At 22.7% G+C, this 25,931-nt stretch overlaps 6 protein-coding genes across 6 annotated transcripts in view; 5 read left to right on the top strand and 1 right to left on the bottom strand.

The window, feature by feature from the left end:
- PADL01_0206800 (conserved Plasmodium protein, unknown function) overlaps positions 1-415 on the bottom strand; it is a gene marked incomplete at both ends in the record, with an annotated part of 6,874 nt that extends 6,459 nt beyond the window's left edge. The window contains 3 exons of the mRNA XM_028681636.1: positions 1-34; positions 134-212; positions 326-415. The exon at positions 1-34 is cut by the window's left edge and continues 58 nt beyond it. Coding sequence (XP_028536312.1) covers positions 1-34; positions 134-212; positions 326-415 — 203 coding nt within the window. The remainder of the gene's footprint in view (positions 35-133; positions 213-325) is intronic.
- A 1,975-nt stretch (positions 416-2,390) lies between these two features.
- On the top strand, positions 2,391-5,907 carry PADL01_0206700 (serine repeat antigen 1, putative; the record flags this gene model as incomplete). The annotated part of the gene is made up of 4 exons (XM_028681625.1): positions 2,391-2,454; positions 2,680-3,348; positions 3,499-3,639; positions 3,743-5,907. The coding sequence occupies 4 exons, from the start codon at positions 2,391-2,393 to the stop codon at positions 5,905-5,907; spliced, it is 3,039 nt and encodes a 1,012-aa protein (XP_028536311.1).
- Positions 5,908-6,998: 1,091 nt separating this feature from the next.
- On the top strand, positions 6,999-11,028 carry PADL01_0206600 (serine repeat antigen 2, putative; the record flags this gene model as incomplete). The annotated part of the gene is made up of 4 exons (XM_028681614.1): positions 6,999-7,032; positions 7,215-8,174; positions 8,350-8,505; positions 8,597-11,028. 4 exons carry the CDS (start codon positions 6,999-7,001, stop codon positions 11,026-11,028), a joined length of 3,582 nt encoding a protein of 1,193 aa, XP_028536310.1.
- A 988-nt stretch (positions 11,029-12,016) lies between these two features.
- On the top strand, positions 12,017-15,362 carry PADL01_0206500 (serine repeat antigen 3, putative; the record flags this gene model as incomplete). The annotated part of the gene is made up of 3 exons (XM_028681603.1): positions 12,017-12,716; positions 12,831-12,983; positions 13,102-15,362. The coding sequence occupies 3 exons, from the start codon at positions 12,017-12,019 to the stop codon at positions 15,360-15,362; spliced, it is 3,114 nt and encodes a 1,037-aa protein (XP_028536309.1).
- Positions 15,363-16,512: 1,150 nt separating this feature from the next.
- PADL01_0206400 (serine repeat antigen 4, putative) lies at positions 16,513-19,802 on the top strand (the record flags this gene model as incomplete). Its single annotated transcript, XM_028681592.1, has 4 exons — positions 16,513-16,546; positions 16,722-17,312; positions 17,395-17,538; positions 17,665-19,802. The coding sequence occupies 4 exons, from the start codon at positions 16,513-16,515 to the stop codon at positions 19,800-19,802; spliced, it is 2,907 nt and encodes a 968-aa protein (XP_028536308.1).
- A 1,647-nt stretch (positions 19,803-21,449) lies between these two features.
- On the top strand, positions 21,450-25,078 carry PADL01_0206300 (serine repeat antigen 5; the record flags this gene model as incomplete). The annotated part of the gene is made up of 4 exons (XM_028681581.1): positions 21,450-21,489; positions 21,599-22,426; positions 22,608-22,748; positions 22,887-25,078. 4 exons carry the CDS (start codon positions 21,450-21,452, stop codon positions 25,076-25,078), a joined length of 3,201 nt encoding a protein of 1,066 aa, XP_028536307.1.
- Between the last annotated feature and the right edge of the window lie 853 nt (positions 25,079-25,931).

The following is a 25,931-nucleotide window of genomic DNA, read 5'->3' as shown; positions in this document are numbered from 1 at the left end:
GACAAATTTAAATCATTCGTACTTCTATTGATATCTATTTATACATATAACATAACAAAAAAATATATATATTAAATGGTAATAAAAAAAAAGTGTACATATATATGTAACGTAAGAAAACATATGGACACACAATGTGGACCACATATACATATATATAAATTTATTATTATCTGTGTACTAACTAAATTTTGTTCTTTGCTTTGTTTCTCCTAAGGTAACCTATAAATTAAAAATTTTTTAGATTTAAATATTGTTAACTTGATATATATATATATATATATATATATTTTTATATACATAACAATTTTCATGTATTTATTACTTCAATATATTTAAAAGAATCTAATTCTGATTTTTCGAAGGTATTAAAGTCTCTTATACCAGATATTCTCACTTTAAGAATGCAAGGCATTTTTTTTTTTTTTTTTTTTTTTTTATTTAATCATCATATTCTGTTCAAAATGAAACAAAAAAAAAAAAAAAAAAATTAAAATTGACAAACAAAAAGAACAATAAAAATAAAAATAAAATAAATGAAATAAAAAGAACTAAATAAAATAAACAAATAAAATATACAATCGAATAAAAAAAAAATATATATATAATATAGTACATATATTTGATTGAATTTATTTTTTTCATATGCTAATCCCAGTTTACAATCATATTTTTGAATAACCACTATATAGTGGTATTATAAAAAAAAATATATATATATGTGTATATAATTTATGTATATACATGGTCCTTCATAAAAGCGTTATCTCATGACTATTCATATAAAGCAAAATAAACGAGAAAAAGAATAAATTAGTTCTGAATTGTTAATAATTTATTTGAACTAGTTTACAAATTGTAATATATATATATATTTATAACAAAAAAAAAAAAAAAGAAAAGTATAAAAGATAATAAAAATATTAATATATATATATATATATATATATAATAATAATAATAATAATAATAATATCCATATAAACATACACCAAGGTTATTGACAAGGTTGTATATAAATATATTAAAAAAAAACAAAAAAAGAATGTATGTTTATAATATTTTCTTCCTTTAGTATAATAAAAAATATTGTTTTTTCTTAGAGAGGATATATTATTTTTTATATCTTTCTAAATATGAGAGAACAACAATAATTAAAGGACAATTTTGAATTCGAAATAATACATATATAAATATATATATATGATTATATATTTATAAAACCGTTGGGTTTTAATAAATACATATGTTTTATTTGCATAATTTCAGACCTATTATACATAAATATATATATATATATATATATATATATATATCAAAAAAATAAAAAACGGAAATACATGGATGAGGGAAATTTATTCATATATTATTGTCAATCTTTTTATATTTGTATATATAAACAAAAGAATTGTTCAAAATTAAAACTAATTTATTATTTCATAGTAATCCTTTTTTTTTTTTTTTTTTTTTTCTTTAAATGATTAAGTAAAACATTTAAACCTTTGATAAGATTTTTTGGTGTATTCCTAAATCTCATATTATATATATAATAGACAGTTATAGAAATTAAACAAAAAAATATATATATATATATATATATACATGTAATAGCCACATAAATAATGGACATACTAATATGAATAATATATTTCGAATTAAGAAGTATTCAACATATAATGTAATAATAATTAAATGTCATATATAATTATATATATATAAATAAATTAAATATGTAAATATAATTCATTAAAAAATTATAAATTCACAATTATATATATTAAATTTTTATGTATCATCATTTAAAAATATATATATTATATATATATATATATAATAAAATTACTGTGAAATGTTATAATATTTAAAAAAAAAAAAAAAAAAAAAAAAAATTATTTTAAAAAACTCGGAACTTCAAAATTTTATAAAATAAAAAAAAAATATACATATATATATATATATATATATATATATATAAAGATAATTATAATAAATGAAAAAAAAAAAAAACATATATATTTTTAAAAAGTACAAAAAAAAAAAAAAATGAATATAGTCCTATATTTTTGAAAAAGACAAAAGGTGTACAATATGAAATATATATAATATTATATAAATATTTATATAATATTTATATTTTAACTTATTAAATATAAAAAAATTTAATTTTAAAAAATGAAATTATTTTTTTTTATATCACATTTAAAATAATTTCCGTTACAAAATGGTAATGCACTTTTAAATATTTTAAATTAATAATATAATTTTCGCTAAGTATTTATAGTTCTTAAAAAAAAAAAAAAAAAAAAAAAAAAAACGTTATCTTTTTTCTTCTTAAATATTTCATTTTACTTCATATATTTATATTGTTATACAAATGAGAATAGAAAATTATGAAGAAATTAAATAGAAAAGTGTTGTTTAAAAAAGGGGAAAAAATTGCATATAGTGTAAAAAGTATAGTATACAAAAAAAAAAAAAAACAAATAGTTGAATAAAAGGATCAGAACAAATATTAATTTGATAAGGCAAATGGAGTTTTTTATACCTTATTTGTATATAATATGTAAAGATAATAATAAAATACATAAAATAACAACATGCAAATGAAAAAAAATATGTATATCATTTTATGGAAATAAAAAATATAAATATATATATATATATATCTTAATTTTGTAGGTGTTATATTTATCATAAATGTTACTAGTACAGGTGGGTGGACAGATGATGATATTAATAATATTGAAGGTAAATCAATTTTAGGTACTAGCCATAATAATATATCAAATATAAATTTATCTGCTATTCCTAATTTGGATAGTAGCATACCTGTTAGTCTTTCAAGTGATACCAAAAAATGGTCATCTAATAATCCTACGTCTAGAAAAGATAAGAAAAAAAAAGAAATAAAACCTAAAGATATTATGAATAATAATGATACATCTAATTGTTCTTCAAGAAATAAAGAAAATAATAATCCAATAAAATCTGCATTATTAAAAGGAAATAAAGGAATAAAAATTACTGGACCATGTAATGCAAATTTGTCAATATTTCTTGTTCCACATATATATATTGATGTTGAAACAAAATATAATAATATTCAATTAAGATATAAGTTGGATGAATGTAGTGAATCAATAAAATTCAAAGATACAACTACAGAATTAAGTACGTCTGATGATACGTCGTTGAATGTTAATTTTAAGGAAGGTGTATCAAGAGATACTTTAGATAAGGACAGATTATATAATATATGTGAAGATAATAAAACATTTAAATTTGTAGTATATATTATAGATAATATTTTGACACTTAAATGGAAAGTATACCAAACAGGAGTTACAAGTATGCACATAAAAAAAAAAAAAAAAAAAAAAATATATATATATATATATATATATATATAAATATATTTTTTTTTTATGTTTTGCATTTTATGTTGTCCATGTTTCATATTTTATATTATTTTTATTTATTATGTTTTTCTTTTTCTAGATAACAAAGTAGATATCAGACAATATAAAATGAAAGAACTAAGTAGTCCTATCACAACATTTCAAATTCATAGCGTGTCAGAAAATAAAGACTTCCATGTATTGGAAACTAAAAATTATGCTATAAAAACAGATATCCCAGGTAAACAGAAATATACATAAAAAGGAATAAATAAATAAATATATACATATATACATATATATATACATACATTTATATACATTTTTATCCTTTTATATTTTAGAAAAATGTGATATTATGGCAACAAAGTGCTTTTTGAGTGGAAATATAAATATCGAAAAATGTCTAGAATGTACCTTACTTGTTCAGAATAATGATACATCAAGCGAATGCTTTACATATGTTTCAAAGGATGTTCGACAAAATTTCAATCAAATTAAAGCAGAAGCAGAAGATGATGAAAATTTTCGTGATTACCATCTTACAGATATTATAAATAATATATTGACAAAAATATACAAAATATATAAAATAAATAAAATAAATAAAAATGAAGAAAAGAAAGAATTAATATCACTAGAAGAATTAGATGATTTTTTAAAAGAGAAAATAACAGATTATTGTAAAATATTAAAAGAACTCGATATGAATGGAACATTAGTAAATCATGAATTAGGAAATAATGTAGATGTATTTAATAATTTAATAAGATTATTAAAATTACACGAAAATGAAAGTATAAGTACCTTACATCATAAATTAAGAAATTCAGCAATTTGTATGAAATATCCTGATAAATGGATAGAAAAAAAAAGAGGTCTAATATTACCAAATGTAGAAAATAATAATATAATATATAATATTAAATATGAAAAATTGAATGAAGAAAAAAAAAAAAAAATAGATAATAATATGTTAGATGAGGATGATATTAAAATTAGTGATATTAAAAATATTAAAAAAAAAAATATATATTTTTTTTCTAATAATACATTAGAACATTTTAATAATGAGAAACAATTTTGTAATAGCTCCTATTGTAATAGATTAAAAGATGAAAATAATTGTATATCAAAAATTCAAATTGAAGATCAAGGAAATTGTTCAATTTCTTGGATTTTTGCATCTAAATATCATTTCGAAACTTTAAAATGTATGAGAGGTTATAAACCACATGCAATTTCTGCATTATATATAGCTAACTGTAGTAAAAGAAAACATAAAGATAGATGTAATGTGGGATCTAATCCATTAGAATTTTTACAAATAATACAAGAAAATAAATTTTTACCTATGGAAACAAACTATTTATATACTTATACAAAAGTAGGCAATCATTGTCCAGATGAAGAAAAGAAATGGGCAAATTTGTTGGAACATACAAGAATGATAAATTATAATAATAAAGATTTTAGTACATTATCTACTAAAGCTTATATAGCATATGAAAGTGAAACATTTAAGAAAGACATGCATTCATTTGTTAAATTAATAAAAGATGAAATAATGAATAAAGGTTCAGTTATTGCTTATGTAAAAGCAGAAAATGTCCTAGGTTATGAATTAAACGGAAAGATAGTTCAAAACTTATGTGGTGATAAAACACCTGATCATGCAGTTAATATTGTTGGTTATGGTAATTATATAAATGATGAAGGTGAGAAAAAATCCTATTGGCTTGTAAGAAATAGTTGGGGTAAATATTGGGGAGATGAAGGTTACTTTAAAGTTGATATGTATGGACCATCAAATTGTGAAAATAATTTCATCCACAGTATAGTAGTATTTAATATTAATATGCCTAAGAATAAGAAATGTGCTGTAAAGAGAGCACTTCCATTATATAACTATTACTTGAAAAACTCTCCTGATTTTTATCATGACCTTTATTATAAAAATTTTAATTCTAAGAAAAGTATGAATTTGGTTAATGCGTCTGATGAAAGTAAAAATATTTATGACCAAGAAGATAAGGTAAACAATGAAAAAAGAAGTAAGGTTTTAAATTCGGAAGTAACTACTTCATTATCATCACAAAGACATGATAAAGATGAGAATACAGATACAATAATAGGAAATAGGCAAGATATAAATAGACAAGAAAAAAATATCAAGGATGAATTTAATAAATCCTTTATAACAAATAATAATGTATCATCATCTAATATGACCATAAGTAATAAGAATACAAATAAGGTTAAAATATATCACATTATCAAACATGTAAAGAATACAAAAATAAAAATAGGTTTTGTTAAATACGATAATTATAATATCATAGGAATGAATCATACATGTTCAAGATCTTATTCAACAGATCAAGACAAACATGAAGAATGTATTAAATTTTGTGAACTTCATTGGAATAAATGTAAAGATAAAACATCCCCTGGATATTGTTTAACAAAACTGAAGGGATCAGATGAATGTTTTTTCTGTTATGTGTAAGAAATTACACAATAAGTTAAATCACATATCATATTTTACACACACACATATATATATATATATATATATATATATATATATATTATATATATATATATATATTTTATTTTTTTAATTGTGTAATTTTTTAATTAAATTTCAATTGTTTTTAAATGTATTTATATTATATTATTTTTTTTTTTTTAATATTTAAAAAACTATTTTTAATTTACTATTTTGTATTATTTTTATCAATTTAGATGAATTCTAAAATATATTTGTATTTAAATGTTTACTTTAATTTTTTTTTTTTTTTTTTTTAACTTTATTATAATTAAGAACATAATTTTATATATTTGTTACAAATTGAAATATACCCAAATGCATGCATAAAATGAATATATATAAAAAAAAAGATATATATATATATATATATATATATATACATATGTATATATTTGATTTTTATCGATCTAGTGTATTATCTTTAAAAAATAAATAAATAAATATATATATATATATATAATTTTTTGATTGCAAAATAATAAATAATATATTTTATAAATTAATCGAAGAGACATATAAATATATTTAATTATCAGTATGTTACACATTGTAACCATTCTTTGAGTACACAATTAGATATTTCTATAAATAGGTGTACAAAGTTATTGCACTGGTCAAATTTTTTTTATTTTATTTTATTTTTTTTAATTTATTATTTATTTATTATTTTTTTTTTTGAGTACTTGAGCAAAAATACATATGTGTATATAATATTCACACATTTTTAATAAATAAATTAAATATTAAAAAAAAAAAAAAAATATATATATATATATATATATAAAAGAATATAAAATAAATAATACCTAATGGTACCATTTAAATTTTATTAATTTTTTTTAAATATACATAATTTGTAATACTTCTAAAATGCCTAAAGTTTTTTATTAAAAGGAACACATAACAAAAGAAAACAAAAATAATAATAATATAATAATATATATATATATATATATATAACAAAACAATTAAATATATATAAACACATATTACTATTTTTAAAGAAAGAATAAATCTAGAGATATTTTATAATTTTATACAATACAATGAAGTTTCATATTTCATTCTTTCTTATATTATGTAAGACAAAATAATTAAACATATATATATATATATAATAATTATGAAAATAAAATTAAAAAAGATATATATTGAAATAAAAAAATAAGAACACACATATTATATGTATTGTATTAAAATTTTCTTTTTTAAATAAAAATATATGATTAAATTATTTTATTTATAATAAATTTTTTTTGCAGATATTGTATTTTTTAAAAATACAATAAAATGTGAAAACACTAGAGATGTAAATGCAGAATCGTTAAGTGTTCAGAGTCCAGATGCAAAATTACAAGGTCAAAATGAACAACAAGAATCACCAATAGATACTCCAGAACAACCAAAGCAATTGTCAGGATCATCTTCAGGAGGGGACACGAACGAACAACAGCAAGAACGAACAGAATCACAAGATGTAGGAAAAGCATCAGGAGCAGGAGCACCTCCATCAATATCAGATCAAACACGAGCACAAGGACAAACACCAGCCCCAGGACAAACATCAGCACCAGTTCAATCAGTAGCAACAGGTGAAGCATTAGGAGCAGGAGCAGGAACAGAAACATCAGTAGGAAGTGGAGTATCAGCCACAGTACAAGTACCAGGAACAGATGGAGCATCAGAACAAACCGTCTTACCACCATCCCAAGAATCATCATCTCCAAATGGGATAGGTGAATCCCAAGAACAAGCTTCTTCGGGTCAAGGTGCAATTCCAAAATCTTCTGATCCACAAAAGCCAGACACTGAGCAAAAATCACCTGCTCAGAAAGATTCCTCCAAGCCTGTTCTTCCCCCAGCTCATTCATTCTCAAACTTAAACAAATCCACAATCCCTCAAACAATTCCTGTAAAATCTTATTTTTTAAAACATTATAAGGGTGTAAAAGTTACTGGTTCATGTGGTGTACAGTTTCAATTAGTTATTGTACCCCACTTGTTTATCAATGTTGAAACAAAAGAAAATAATATTCAATTAGAACCTCAATTTATGAAATTAAGTGAAAGAATAGATTTTGAAAAGGATAAATCTAATTTAAAGAATAAGTGTGATGCTAACAAAACACAGACATTTAAATTTATATTGTATCTTCAAGATGATATGATAACTATTAAATGGAAGGTAGACGAAGATAAACCTGCCACCCCTACTATTACAAGTAAATAAAAAAATAAAAAAAAAGAAAATACACATATTTATATATTTTTATGTATATGTTTACATGTTTTTATAAAAATATAAATACAATGAAAAATTTTAAATGTTTCTTTTCATCTTATCCTTTTTTATTAACTCACATATAATATGTATTTATATATTTTATATTCTTTTAGCTCCAGGTAAAGTAGATTTAAACGTTGATGTCAAAAGATACAAACTACCAAAATTAGATCAACCAGTTACATCTATTCAAATACATTCTCTTGCAAAGGATGGAGAAAAATATTTAATGGAAAGTAAAGATTACGACTTAGGAGATAAAGTACCAGGTGAGAAAATTAAATAATACATAAATATATATATATGTGTACATATATATTGATGAAAAAAAAATATTTTTCTCTTATTCATTCTTTGCAGAAAAATGTGAGGCTATCGCTAATGATTGTTTCTTAAGCGGAAATGTTGATATTGAAAAATGTTTCCAATGTACATTATTAGTTAAGAATTCTGATAAAAACGATGAATGTCTTAAATACGTATCTAAAAATATAAAAGACAGATTCGAAGAAATTAAAACAAAGGGAGAGGACGATGAAGATTCTGATGAATATGAATTTATAGCATCTGCAAATTATATATTAAAAAATATGTACAAAAAAAATGATACAAATGAAAAAAAAGAATTATTAGATTTCAAAGAAGTAGATAATGATTTGAAAGTAGAATTATTAAATTACTGTAATTTATTAAAGGATAATGATGTAAATGGTATATTGACAAATGAAGAATTGGGAAATGAAGAAGATATATTTAATAACTTAACAAAATTATTAGAGGAACATAAAGAAGAAAACGATAATGTTCTTTATAATAAAATGAAGAATGAAGCATTGTGTTTAAAAAATGTAAATGATTGGATGAAAAATAAAACTGGATTAGTATTACCACAATTAAAATATTCTTTAAATAATGTTAATGAGAATAACGAAAATTATATTAAGGAAACTGTTTTTGAAGAAGATGAAAATGGAATTGTTGATTTAACAAAATTTACAGTAGATACAAATTATTCATCCTATAATCATGCAGATAGTTTATATTGTAATCAAGATTATTGCAATAGATTAAAAGATCATAATAATTGTGTATCCAAAATAAATGTAGAAGATCAAAAGAATTGTGCCTTATCATGGGCTTTTGCATCTAAATATCATTTAGAAACTATTAAATGTATGAAAGGATACGAACCTGTAAATACATCTGCTTTATATGTTGCAAACTGTGGTAAAAATGAAAATAAAGATGTATGCACTGAAGGATCGAATCCATTAGTATTCTTACAAACTGTTGAAGAAAAGGGATTCTTACCAACCGAATCGAATTATCCATATGATGAATCTAAAGTTGGAGATGCTTGTCCAGAAGTACAAACTGAATGGGATAATGCATTTGAAAATACAAAAGTATTAGATTATAACAATGAACCATTTTCTTTAGGCACCAAAGGATATACTGCATATGAAAGTGAACATTTTAAGGATAATATGGATACATTTGTTAAGTTAATAAAAGACGAAATAAAGAATAAAGGTTCAGTTATTGCTTATGTAAAAGCTGAAAATGTTTTAGGATATGAATTAAACGGAAAGAAGGTTCAAAATTTATGTGGTGATAAAACACCTGATCACGCAGTTAATATTGTTGGTTATGGTAATTATATAAATGATGAAGATGAGAAAAAATCTTATTGGCTTGTAAGAAATAGTTGGGGTAAATATTGGGGAGATGATGGTTACTTTAAAGTTGATATGTATGGACCATCAAATTGTGAAAATAATTTCATTCACAGTGTAGTAGTATTTAATGTTGATGTACCTGTAAATGAAAATTTCGATAAAAAAGAAAACGATAAATTTAAGTATTATTTGAAGAACTCTCCAGATTTTTACCACAACATTTATTATAAAAATTATAATTTAGAAAAACATGTATCACCAATGAATACATGGGGTAAGGGATTACATAATAAATTAAATAATGATAATTTGGTTTTTGGACAAGAAAGCGCAGTTACTGTTGAAGAAGGACAATTAGGTACAGATTCAGCAAGAAGTCTACGTGGGGAAGCAAGTGAAAGTTTAGAGACAGCTAAAGGTCAGGGTTCCAGTACAAGTGGAGCTGGAGGTTCAAGTGAAAGTTCACATGTAGATACAGTTGTGAATTCAGTTGTAAGTACAGATGGAAGTTTAAGTAGAAGTACAGGTGAAGACCAAAATGGAAATGCAGATGGAAGACTAAATGGAAGTGAAGGTGGAAGACCAAATGAAAGTGCAGGTGAAAATTCAAGTGGACAATCTGTAACACAAGAAAAATCTCAAGTCGGGGATGTATCATTACCAGCATCATCTCAAGAAGGAATAAACACATCACCTTCTCCGAATGTAGATAAAAATACTCCAGGAAGTTTACCAAATCCAACAGCTGCACATTCACAACCTCCCGTAGAACAAAATGATAACGAAAGAGGTACAAATGCTCCAGGAAGTACACAAACTACACCAGTTGTACCCACTCAGACTGCAGACAATAGTAAAAAAGCTCAAATATTCCATGTTTTAAAACATATTAAAGATAGCAAAATAAAGATGGGCTTAGTTAAATATGAGAATTCTGACAATATTGGTGCTGATCACGTATGTTCTAGAACTACTGCTGTAAATCCAGAAAAACAAGAAGAATGTGTGAAATTTTGTGATGATAATTGGGACAACTGTAAAAATAAGCCTTCCCCAGGATATTGTTTAACTCAATTAAAAAAAACAAATGAATGCTTCTTCTGTTATGTATAAAATATATATATATATTAAATAATGTAAAATATAATATTATCATTTTCTGGGAAAAATACAAAAGATACATAAATATTTTTAATAATTCATAATATTAAAATTTAGTAAATTTTAAAATATTGTAATAATTATAAAAAAAAAAAAAAAAAAAAAAAATATATATTATTTATTAATATATTGTCTCAAATAAATCAAAATGTATATCGATGTGTTTATATATTTATATGTGAAATGCTTTTTATATTTAATATATATTGTTTTTAGTATTTAATTTTTTAGAAATGAATGATAAATTTTAATAGTTAAAAAATATATATATATATATATATATTTTCATTTTTATTTTATATATATATTTTTCTCTTTCATTTTTCTAATATATTGAAAATGATAATATATTACATAATTATTATTCAAATACATATGTTATCATATGTTTATTATATATATAAATTTTTATTAAGTATAAATTTGTTCAATATGCATGTACAGATATATTCTAACATAATGCACATGTATATGCACTTTAAAAATAAAAGGAAAATATTTTTTAAAAAATATATGATTTAAAATAAAAAAATAATAATATAATATTAATAATACCAAAAAAAAAAAAAAAAAAAAATAAAATAAAATAAAATAATAATATAATATATATAATACCAATAAATATTAATAAAAATAATTTTATTTTAATAATCTTGATAAAGAACGAAATAATCGTTTGATACAATAATAATAAAATAATAATTATAAAAACAGAAAAAATATAATTATTTTATATTAATAGTATACACCAAAATGAAGTTCTGTATTTCCTTATTTCTAATATTGTGTAATATATATATATAAGAAAAAAAAAAAATAATAATAATATAATTCATAATGTATTAATTAATAGTTAAAATAAATGTATATAAATATTGATTTTGAAATATTATAAAAAATATGGATAAATTAAATTATTAAATTAAAATGTTACATATATATGAAAAATATAAATATTATTTATATATATAATTTATTCCATATAGGTGTCTTATTTTGTAAAAATGATATAAAATGTACAACAGTGGTCGAGGGTACCCAGGAAGGTTCTCAAAAACTTCAAAATCCATCCCCCACTGCACGTGAACCAGGATCTCAAGTGGATAGTTCTTCTGCATCAACAGGTTTAAGCGTAGAGAAACAACAACAAGAACCAAATAAAGAAAGTGCTATTGCTGGTAATGTTGTAAGTCAAGGAACTCCTGCTAATACGTCTAGTCAAACTCCTGCTAATCCTTCTGATCCAACTTCTAAAAATCCTCCTGGTCAAACTTCTGATAATTCTTCTAATTCACCCCAAGCTACCAGCACTCCTTCAAACCCTCCTAAATCAGTTGATGTAAAATCTGCTTTCTTAAAACACTACAAAGGAGTAAAGGTTACTGGTTCATGTAATGCAAATTTTCAATTATTCCTTGTTCCACATATATTCATAAATGTCGAAACAAAAGAAAATAACATTCAGTTGGATGCAAAATTTATGAAATTAACTGAAAGAATACATTTTGAAAAAGACAAAAAGAAGTTAAAGAATAAGTGTGACCCTGAAAAAAAACAAACATTTAAATTTGTATTATATCTTAAGGAGGATATACTAACACTTAAATGGAAAGTAGATGAAGAGAAACCTGTTACTCCACGTAATTAATAAAAAATAAATATTAAGAATATGTGTGTATAATATAATATTGGTATATTATCATACATATTAAATTATTATATAAATATATATATCTTTTAATTTTTCATTATAGCAAAACCTGAAGAAAATACAGTAGATATAAGATTATACAAGTTACCAAAATTAGATCAACCAATAACCTCAATACAAGTACATACTCTAGCCATAGAAGGAAATTCTTATTTAATGGAAAGTAAAGATTATAGCTTAGGAAATAATATTCCTGGTAAGATAAAAATAATGATAAAAATGAAAATTATAGAACGACACATATACTAAATTTATATTAATCTTATTTATTTATTTATTTATTGTGTCATATATTTTATTTTTTTATCTTACAGAAAAATGTGACGCAATAGCTTCAGATTGTTTCTTGAGTGGAAATATTAATATAGAAAAATGTTTAAAATGTACCTTGAAAGTAAAAAAGGCAGAAGCTTCTGATGAATGTTACAAGTATGTCTCAAAAGATGAACCCAAGGAAACAAAACCAGCTAAGCCAGCAAGTGAAGTGAAGGAAGTAGAAGCTGCATCAGAAGATTATTCAGATGATAAAGAATATGAACTTTCTCAGTCCATTAATAACATATTAAACAAAATGTACAAAAAACAAAGCAGTGATGAAAAAAATAATAAAAAGGAATTAATTAAATTAGAAGATGCAGATGATAGCTTACAAGAAGAATTAAATAAATATTGTAATTCATTAAAAGAAGTAGATGTTAATGGTGTATTATCAAATAATGAAGTAGGTAATGAAAAAGACGTATTCAATAATTTAACAATATTATTAAAAGAACATATGGAAGAAAATGAACATGATGTTTTTGAAAAACTTAAAAACTCAGCATTATGTTTAAAAAATATCGATGACTGGTTAAAAAATAAGACAGGATTAATTGTACCACCAGTAAAAAATAATTTAAAAGATACTAATGAAAAAAAAGAATTAAATAATAATACTGAAGTCAATGAAGATATGTTTAAAGAAAATGAACATGGAATTGTTGATTTAACCAAATTTCCTATAGATACAAATTATTTATCTTATAAACACATAGACTATTCATATTGTAATAATGATTATTGTAACTGGTCAAAGGATAAAAATAGTTGTATATCACATATAGGTGTAGAAGATCAAAAAAATTGTGCTTTATCCTGGGCCTTTGCATCTAAATATCATTTAGAAACTATTAAATGTATGAAAGGATATGAACATACTCCAATTTCTTCATTATATATAGCAAATTGTAGTAAAAATGAAAACGAAGATGTATGTACTGAAGGTTCAAACCCATTAAAAGTTTTACAAATGATTGAAGAAAAAGGATTCTTACCAACAGAAGTAGATTATTCATATGAACAAAGTAAAGTTGGTGAAACATGCCCAGAAGTACAAAATGGATGGGTCAATTTATGGGGTAATGCAAAATTATTAGAACAAAATATTGATGAACAAAATTCTTTAAGTACTAAAGGATATACTTCATATGAAAGTGAAACATTTAAGAAAGACATGCATTCATTTGTTAAATTAATAAAAGATGAAATAATGAACAAAGGTTCAGTTATTGCTTATGTAAAAGCTGACAAATTAATGGGATATGGATTTAATGGAAAGAAAGTTCAAAACTTATGTGGTGATAAAACACCTGATCATGCAGTAAATATTATTGGTTATGGTAATTATATAAATGATGAAGGTCACAAAAAATCCTATTGGATTGTAAGAAATAGTTGGGGTAAATATTGGGGAGACAAAGGTCACTTCAAAGTTGATATGTATGGACCATCAGATTGTGAAGATAATTTCATTCACAGTGTAGTAGTATTTAATGTTGATTTACCTGTAAATGAAGAATCTGTCAAAAAAGAAGCTAAAATATATAACTATTATTTAAAAGCTTCTCCAGATTTTTATCATAACTTATATTTCAAAAATTTTGATTCACAAAAAGTTAAAGTTGATGAAGATGTAAATAAAAATTCATATGTATATGGACAAGAAGAACCAGCAGCATCAGAATTATCAGAATCATCATCAACAAGAGCGTCATCAGAAGGATCATCCCCAGCATCAGCAGTACCTACAGTATCAGAAGGATCAGAAATATCAACAGAATCAGCAGTATCAGAAGGATTATCAGAATCATCCCCATCACCAAAAGCACAAGCAGCAGAACCAGGAGCACCATCACCTGTACCAACAGCAGCAACAATATCATCAGATTCACAAGCATCATCGCTACCATCAGAAACATCACCAAAGGCACCAGCAAAGGAACAATCACCATTACCACCAGTATCACCAAAAGATAATAAAAAAACTGATAGATCTAAGGAAAAAGTTGATATATTCCACGTTTTAAAACACATTAAGGATGGTAAAATAAAGATGGGCTTAGTTAAATATGACCATTCTGATGCTCTTGGTGATGATCACGTATGTTCAAGATCCTATTCTTCAGACCCAGAGAAACAAGAAGGATGTGTTAAATTTTGTAATGAAAACTGGGGAAAATGTAAAGATACACCTTCTCCAGGATTTTGTTTAAGCGAATTAGAAAAAACAAATGATTGCTTTTTCTGTTATATATAAAAGGCTAATTATAAATTTTATTTGAATTACCGCATTCTTTTTTGAAAACCAAATAAAACGAATATATTTTTACATGATTATATGAAAGGATACATAAAAAAATAAAAACAAAAAAGGAAAAAATTATTATATTTTTTTAAACTTAGGCTTTAATAATATATATATATATATAAATATATATTGATTTTTTTTTTTTTTTTTAATTTGTATAAAATAAATCATTAATAAATTAAAAGTAATATATAAATATATATTTTTTTTTTTCTTCTATTTTAAAAGGGAAATATTAATAAATATAAATTTTTTTTTTTTTTTTTTTTTTTTAATTTAGATACATTCTAATTTAAAAAATGAATTAAAAATTATAGAGATATATGTACATATTTTTTATTTATATTAAGAGATTAAAAAGATAAAAAGGTTTTATTAATATTATATATATAATTACATTGTGTATATATACCTAAATGATCGTCCAAGTTAATTTTTAAAAATTATATTATTTTAATACGCCTTATATTACACATCTTTTTATTCACATTGCACTAGAATGAAAACAAAAAAAAGTACATTTCCGAAATAAAAGAATAAAAGTAGTACTCTTTTTTATATTAGAATATTATTACTTTCTTTTATGAGAAAATAATTATTAGAATGATATTTTTTTCTTAAAGAAGAATACTTAAAAAAAAATATACATTTTTTTATTTTCTCAAATATTTATATATATATATGTATATATGATATACTAATATTTAATGTACACCTAATGAAATATATAAGAGCAAAATAAAAAAAATATATATATATATATTAGGAGAGTGCATTTAATATTTTTTAATACACCATAATATAAATTTTATTATTTATTTTTATTCTGATTGAAATTATTTCTAGTATTTGATTAACATAAAAATAATAATTTTTTTTATTATATACTTAATAAATATTAATTTATTATTATTATTATTTTATATATATTATTATACAAAATAAAGAAAAAACAATAATAAATAATTAATTAAATTTAAATTTCTAGAAGGGAATATTATTATTTAAGATAAAAAGACATTTTTTATTTTATTAATTTATTTTATTATATTTATTATTTTATTTATTTATTTATTTATTTATTTTTATTTACTACACTATGAAGTTAAATATTTTTTTGTTCGCAACCATATGTAAGGAAAAAAAAAAAAAAATTAATAAAAATATATGTTATTCATATAATGCTTAAAAAATTATTTTAGCAAATTAATAAAATTTAATGAATAAATTTAAAATGTATTATTTTTAAATATAATATTTTTATTACGAACTATTTATTATTTTTTTATTTTAATTATTTCTACACAGATGTATTATTTAATGAAAAGTTAATAAAATGTGCAACCACCAGTACTACTTCAGTTGGTGGTGCAAATCCGGGTGGAAGTGAAGGTCCAAATCCAGGTGCAAGTTCAAATCAAGGTAAAGATACAGTTGCAAATCCTAATCCAGGTCAAAGATCAGATAATACAGTTTCATCTTCACCTGGAAAACAAACCCCAGATGCTATATCAGGAGGCGCTCTTGCTGATAATAAAGAAAATCCTGGTTCCATATCTAATACACAATCTTCATTAGAAAAACCTGAAAATAATAAACCTATAGTTTCTGCTATGTTAAAAAATTATAATGGAGTAAAAGTGACTGGAACATGTGGTGCAGATTTCGGTTTATTTTTAGTACCTCATATTTATGTACATGTTAAATCAAAAGATACTGAAATTGAATTATCAACAGAATTAGCACCACCAGAAATGCCAACAAAATTTGATAAGACTAAATTGAAAAATGATTGTGAGAAAGATGTTACAAAAAAATTTAAGTTCGTAGCATATATTAATAAGGATGTTTTAGTTTTTAAATGGAAAGTATACACAGAAGGAACAACCAAGGAACAAAGTAAAATGAATAAAACATAAAAATATAATTATATATATATATTTTTAATTTTTAATTTTTAATTTTTAATTTTTTATTTTAGTGGTTAAAGATGTGGATGTAATGAAGTACATATTACCAAATTTAAAACAACCAATAACATCCATTCAAGTACATAGCTGGACAGGAAATAAAGATTCTTATATACTTGAAAGTAAAGATTATGTCTTAGGGGATGGAATGCCTGGTTAGTTAATCTAAATAATAAAAATATATATGAATGTATAATAAATGTATTATGATATTATGCTACATATGAGTTATATATAAAATGGTACAATATATATATATATATATATTTATTTTTTTATAGAAAAATGTGATGCTATAGCTACCGATTGTTTCTTAAGTGGATTTACTGATATCGGCAAATGCTTCCAATGTAAATTGTTAATGCAAGAAAAAAATACAAATGATTCTTGTTTCAAATACGTTTCAGAAAATCAAAAAGAATTAATAAATCACCAATTAGAAGTCAAAGGAGAAGATGATGAAGAATCTAGTGAATATCAATTAAGCGAATCAGTAAGGAACATATTGAAAAATATGTACAAAGAGAATGATGACAATAAAAAAAAAGAATTATTAAATTTTGAAAACGTGAATAATGATTTAAAATCTGAATTATTAAATTATTGTAATTTATTAAAAGAAGTAGATATGAATAATCTTTTGAAAGATCATGAATTAGGAAATGAAGAAGATATATTTAATAACTTAACAAAATTGTTAGAGGAACATAAAGAAGAAAATGATAATGTACTTTATCATAAAATGAAAAATGAAGCATTGTGTTTAAAAAATGTAAATGACTGGATGAAAAATAAAACAGGATTAATATTACCACAATTAACATATGATTTAACAGATGAAAACAATGATTTTACCGAGCTCACACAAAATAAAAATTATACTTCTGAAAATATTGTAGATAAATTATATTGTAATAATGAATATTGCAATAGATTAAAAGATCATAATAATTGTGTATCCAAAATAAATGTAGAAGATCAAAAGAATTGTGCCTTATCATGGGCTTTTGCATCTAAATATCATTTAGAAACTATTAAATGTATGAAAGGATATGAACCTGTAAATACATCTGCTTTATATGTTGCAAACTGTGGTAAAAATGAAAATAAAAATGTATGTACTGAAGGATCGAATCCATTAGTATTCTTACAAACCGTTGAAGAAAAAGGATTCTTACCAACAGAATTAAATTATCCATATGATCAATCTAAAGTTGGAGATGTATGTCCAGAGGTACAAAATGACTGGGATAATGCATTTGAAAATACTAAAGTATTAGATTATAACAATGAACAATTTTCTTTAGGCACCAAAGGATATACTGCATATGAAAGTGAACATTATGAGGATAATATGGATTTATTTATAGATATGGTAAAGAGGGAAGTTCAAAATAAAGGTTCAGTTATTGCTTATGTAAAAGCTGAAAATGTCTTAGGATATGAATTAAACGGAAAGAAGGTTCAAAATTTATGTGGTGATAAAACACCTGACCATGTAGTTAATATTGTTGGTTATGGTAATTATTTAAATGATGAAGGTGAGAAAAAATCTTATTGGCTTGTAAGAAATAGCTGGGGTAAATATTGGGGAGATGATGGTTACTTTAAAGTTGATATGTATGGACCATCAAACTGTGAAAATAATTTCATCCACAGTGTAGTAGTATTTAATGTTGATTTACCTGTAAATGAAAATTTCGATAAAAAAGAGCATGATATATATAATTACTACTTGAAGAATTCTCCAGAATTCTATCAAAACCTTTATTATAAAACATTTAATTCAAATAAAGAGGAAAAATCTATGAATAACAATTCTTATGTTTATGGTCAAGATGCACCAACACAAGAAAATCAACCATTAGTAAGTGGAATACAACAACCGGCAGAATCATCAGGTAGTGGAACACAACAACAGAAAGAATCAGCAGGTAGTGCAACACAACAACATACAACATCATCAGGTAATGGAGGACAATCGACAGAATCATCATCAACTAGATCTCAAACAGGATTACCAGGAAATGGAGGTTCACAAGTAAGAGGATCACCCTCACAAGAAAGGCAACAAGAATCAGGGTCATTATCAACAGATGGATCAACATCAGCAGCTGGAGTAACACAAGAAACACCCTTATCTACTGCGGAAGTAAAAAGTGGTGAAAAGATCCAAATAATGCATGTATTGAAACATATAAAGAACAGTATAGTTAAAAGAGGTTTAGTTAAATATGATCATGAATTTGAAGTAGGAGATAATTCTTGTTCAAGAACTACTTCAAAAAATGCAGAAAATTATGAAGAATGTGTAGAAATTTGCAAAGATAACTGGTATTCTTGTAGAGGAACACCTGTTCCTGGATATTGTTTAAGTGCTTTTGATAAGAAAAATGAATGTGATTTCTGTTATGTTTAAAACTTTTATGAAATATATAAATAATGAATAATCATATTAAAAACTTTATACAAGTGTATTTTCTTATTTATTATTTTATTTATTATTTATTTTTTCATTTAAATATTTAAAATATTAATTATACTAGTTTTTATTTAAAACTATATTATGTAATTCTCTTTTACTTCATATTCTTATCTTGTCTTATTCATATATTTATATCATTACGGAAAATATTTTTTCCACTTAAGAAGTCAAAGGATATTCATGATATTTAATATATATATGAGTTAATGAAAAATATAATTTTTTTTTTTAATATATATCAAAAAGAAAGAATGAAAAATGTACATATATGTAATAGTTATATAACTTATATGTTATTTTTCATATTTTAATTTTATTCATATATATATATTAAATAATTAAAAATTATTGGGGTAATATAACCAACAATATTTTTATAAAGAACATTATCTAAAAATGTATTGAAATGCTTTATAAAAAAAATATATATAATGATAAGTAATATGAATAAATATATTTTTTATATATTATTTTTTCAATAATAAGGCTATAAAAATATATACTTAATAAAAATCATATTAAGGTTAAGAGTACTTTATTAAAATATTACATGAGCATAAAAGTTAGTAAACCTTATGATGGGAAATCAATTTTATTCATGAGCCTTCATATATTTATTAATATAATAATAAATAATAAAAAAGAAAAAATAAAATAAATAAAAAGTCTAGTAAAATATGATAATGAATTTTCTTTTGTGTAATATTATTATTAATATGATCTTCTCAAGACCAAGAAAAAAAAAAAAAATTAAGGTTATGTTCTCATAATTGAAATGAATATAAAAGTAACTTTTTTTACTCCTAAAAATAATTAATGAAATATATACGACTTATTATATGCTTGTTATGTAAAAAGTTTTTATATTGGAAGAAACAAAATTTTATTATATATATAATTAGAATTTTTTTTTTAACCGAATGAATAATATATTTATGAGATGAGAATTTTTAATATTTTTTTTTTTTTCGGTTTAAAATTTTTTTGTGTCACGATAACTAATCCCTTATTCTTAGAAAAAGATATACACATTTACAATATATATATTCTTACAATTTAATATATTTTAGAATAATAATAATTAATTCTTGTAACTAGAATTTGATAATCCGAAATCTTAAAATGTTATAAAAATTAGAAGAAATTCACTTATTATATATATATATATATATATACATATATTTATTTAATGCACTTTATAATATATGGCTTTTTTTTTTTCTTTTTATTGAGAGGTGTGCAATATATATTTTTTTGAATAATTAAAATAAAAAGAAGTAATATTCTAGATTTATTCTTTTTTGAGAATATACAAAAAAAAAGAAAAAATTAATTAAATAATCAAAATAATATAATGTATTTTTATTACATATATTTATATATATATAATAAATTCATTTATTTAAAATTAAACTAGATTGTCCAAAAAAAAAAAAAAAAGAAAAAAAAAATATATATATAATAATATATATATATATATATTATAAAATATATGTATTATAAGATAAAGAAAAATTAAATAAATCAAACTTATTGAAATAATTAAAGTTCTTATAATATTATATAACTTAATATTGATATATGAAAATGAAGTCATATATTTCCTTGTTATTCATATTATGTAAGAATTAAAAAAAAAAAAAAATAAACATATCAAAATTTAATTATTATATATTAAATAATATTATATTTTTACGCATACACAAATATTTGTCATTATTTTTTCTTAGGTGTTATATTTAACAAAAATATTATAAAATGTACCGGAGGAAGTGAAGAAGGAAGTCCAGCTGAAAGTCAACCTGGAAGTTCAGATGGAAGTCAAACTGGAAGTTCAGCCGGAATTCCAGGAGGAAGTGAAAGCGATAGTGCGGGACAAATTTCAGTACCCAGTCCAGAACCACGTGCAGAACAAAGTTCACCAGGTGGTTCAGTACAAGGTCCAGAAGAAAGTGCAGGACAAAGTTCAAATGAAGTTTCAGGAGGTGCTTCAGTACAAAAGACAGTTACTCCACCAGTAACACCATCTCCAACCACTTCTTCAGAAAATAAAAATTCAATTTTGGTAAAATCCGCTTTATTAAAAGATTATATGGGTGTAAAAGTTACTGGTCCATGTAACGAAAATTTTGTTATGTTCTTAGTTCCTCATATATATATTGAAGTTGATACAGAAGATACTTATATCGAATTAAGAACATCATTGAGAGAAACAGATAATTTCTTATTATTTGAATCAAACAGTGGTTCATTAGAAAAAAAAAAATATGTAAAAGAAGAACCAAAAGAAACTAGTAAAGAAAATCCAACTAACGGAAGTGTTACAGGTCAAGATGAAACACCTTTGTCTGAAGTTCAAGCAGGAGCAAGTTCCTCTCAAAGTATAGGTGACGCAGGAGCAAGTTCCACTCCAAGTGCAGGTTCAGCAAATCCCGCTACTGAAGAAAAGAAAAGAAATTTACATAATATATGTAAAGAAGGCAAAAAATTCAAGTTCGTAGTTTATATTAAGGAGAATACATTAATACTTAAATGGAAAGTATATGGAGAACCAAATGGTAGTAATGAAATAATAAAAAGAAATTAATAAAACAATAATAATAATATTTTTTTCTTTTTTTGGTTGACTATTTATATATGATTATAAGAAAATATCATTATACATACAACTACTATCAATTATATATATTTTATTATTATTTATATTGTTATTATTTTATTATTTTATTTTTTTTTTAGATAACCAAGTTGATGTAAGAAAGTATATGATAAATGAAAAAGAAAGCCCAATTACTAGTATACTAATACATTCATACAAAGAACATAATGAGACAAACTTAATAGAAAGTAAAAACTATGTGTTAAGATCAGACGTCCCAGGTAAATAAGAATAAGGAAAATGAGGAATATACAAATGTATAAATATATATACATAATGAAATTATAATATATATAAATATATACATATTATATATTATATATATACATATTATATATATTTTTTATTTTTTTTTTTAGAAAAATGTGATGCTTTAGCTTCTAACTGCTTTTTAAGTGGTAATTTTAATATTGAAAAATGCTTTCAATGCGCCCTTTTAGTAGAACCCGAAAAAAATAAAGATGAATGTTTCAAATACTTATCTGAAGATATTAGAAATAAATTCACCGAAATAAAAGCTGAGACAGAAGATGATGATGAAGATGATTATACTGAATATAAATTAACCGAATCTATTGATAATATATTAATAAAAATGTTTAAAACAAATGAAAAGAATGAGAAATCCGAATTGATAAAATTAGAAGAAGTAGATGACAGTTTAAAATTAGAATTAATGAATTATTGTAGTTTACTTAAAGATGTAGATACAAGTGGTACTTTAGATAATTATGAGATGGGTAATGAAATGGATATATTTAATAACTTAAAGAGATTATTAATTTATCATTCAGAAGAAAATATTAATACATTAAAAAATAAATTCCGTAATGCAGCTGTATGTTTAAAAAATGTTGATGATTGGATTGTAAATAAGAGAGGTTTAGTATTACCTGAATTCAATTATGATTTAGAATATTTTAATGAAGATTTATATAATGAAAAAAATTCTGAAGAAGATAATAATAATAATAAAGAAAAGGGTGTTATAAATGTTAATAAGAATGTAGAAAAAGAAAATTCTTCATCACATGATAGTACCAACAATATGTTTTGTAATAAAGAATATTGTAATAGATTAAAAGATGAAAACAATTGTATATCTAAACTTGAAGTTGAAGATCAAGGTAATTGTGATACTGCATGGATTTTTGCTTCAAAATATCATTTAGAAACTATTAGATGTATGAAAGGATATGAACCTACTAAAATTTCTGCTTTATATGTAGCTAATTGTTATAAAGGTGAACATAAAGATAGATGTGATGAAGGTTCTAGTCCAATGGAATTCTTACAAATTATTGAAGATTATGGATTCTTACCAAAAGAATCAAATTATCCATATAATTACGTCAAAGTTGGAGAACAATGTCCAACAGTACAAGATTATTGGGTTAACTTATGGGATAATACAAAAGTTTTAACTAGCAAAAATGAACCTAATAGTTTAGATGGTAAGGGATATACTGCATATGAAAGTGAAAAGTTTCAAGATAATATGGAGGCATTTATTAATATTATAAAAACTGAAGTAATGAATAAAGGTTCAGTTATTGCATATATAAAAGCTGAAAATGTTATGGGATATGAATTCAGTGGAAAGAAAGTACAAAACTTATGTGGTGATGATACAGCTGATCATGCAGTTAATATTGTTGGTTATGGTAATTATATGAATAATGAAGGAGAAAAAAAATCTTATTGGATTGTTAGAAACAGTTGGGGTCCATATTGGGGAGATGAAGGTTATTTTAAAGTAGATATGTATGGACCAACTCATTGTCATTTTAACTTTATTCACAGTGTTGTTATATTCAATCTTGATTTACCTATGAATAATAAAACAACTAAAAAAGAATCAAAAATATATGATTATTATTTAAAAGCTTCTCCAGATTTTTATCATAATCTTTACTTTAAAAATTTTCATGTTGATAATAAAAAATTATTCTCTGAAAAGGAAGATAATGAAAACAACAAAAAATTAAGTAACAACTATTTTATTTTTGGACAAGATACAGAAGAACAAGGAGAAGGTGGACAAGGAAACAGTGATGCATTAGGATCTGCACAAAATGTTACAAGTCAAGCCTCCGGAGAAACAGGAAAAGAAAAGAGCGATCCAAAAGCATCTGATGTAACTGTTCCAAATCAAGCTACAGGAGATAGTGGACAAGTAAACAGTGTTTCATCAGTACCTACAGAAAAAGGTTCAAAGGAAGTCTTAGGAGAAAATGGACAAGCAAAGAGTGTTCCATCAGTAACTGAACAAGAAGGTTCAAATCAAGCCTCAGAACGTGTTCATGTTTATCACGTATTAAAACATATAAAGGATAGCAAAATAAGAATGGCTCTACGTAAATATATGGATACACTAGAAGTAGGTAATAGACACTCTTGTACAAGAGCCTATGCATTTGATCAAGATAATTATGAAAAGTGTGTTCAATTCTGTAATAAGAACTGGAGCACATGCGAAAATAAAGCTTCACCAGGACATTGTTTATCCAAATTGGAAACAAACAAAGAATGTTATTTCTGTTATGTATAAAATTATATATAAAAAAAAAAAAAAATTATATTTTTTTATGAATCCTTTAATTTTTAAATAGGTCATAAGTCTCGCTTATTCATTTTATTTAAGTAGTATAATTTCTTTAATTTATCATGTAACTCTATAAATATATATAAAATTATTTTATTATTATTAATATTATTTTTTTTTTAAGAATTATTTTTATTTATGTAAATATAATTCTTTTTTTTTTTTTTTTTTTTTTTTTTTTTTTTTTAAATACATCATAGTTGTAACATTAAATGTATACAATTATATAAACTTTTAAATTTTATGTATATATATATACAAATATATATAATACGTATATATATTGATATTTATCTTATATTTAATAATTTAATGTTTAAATGTTTATATATAAAGACCTTTTTTTTCTTATATGTATATAATATATATATTCTTTTTTTTTTTTAAAATGATCAGTAATGCAACTTAATTATTTATCATATTATATATAATATTATATACATTATTTTTCTAAAGAACTACATAAATATATCAAAAATTTTATATTATATTTTTTATTTAAAAAATAAAAAGAAAAAATTTGAAATAGTATGACTTTTTTTTTTTTTTTTTTTCCTCCTTGTATTTTTTTTACACATTTGTAACGCACCTTGTAAATAATGCACTAGTAGTAAAAAGGAGAAAAATGATAAAAACAAAAAAGTATATGAATAATATCATATATATCATATTATTAAAATGAAGTAATATGAAAAATACTTGAATGACTTAAAATTATATTCTCTTTAAGAAATATGAAGTACGAATTAAAAAAAAGAATATATTAAATTTTATTATTTTTTATATTAACTAGAGATTT

The sequence above is a fragment of the Plasmodium sp. gorilla clade G2 genome, assembly GCF_900097015.1.
Source record: "Plasmodium sp. gorilla clade G2 genome assembly, chromosome: 2".
Classification (NCBI taxonomy): domain Eukaryota; phylum Apicomplexa; class Aconoidasida; order Haemosporida; family Plasmodiidae; genus Plasmodium; species Plasmodium adleri (nom. inval.).
This window is presented reverse-complemented; position numbering and strand designations above follow the sequence as displayed.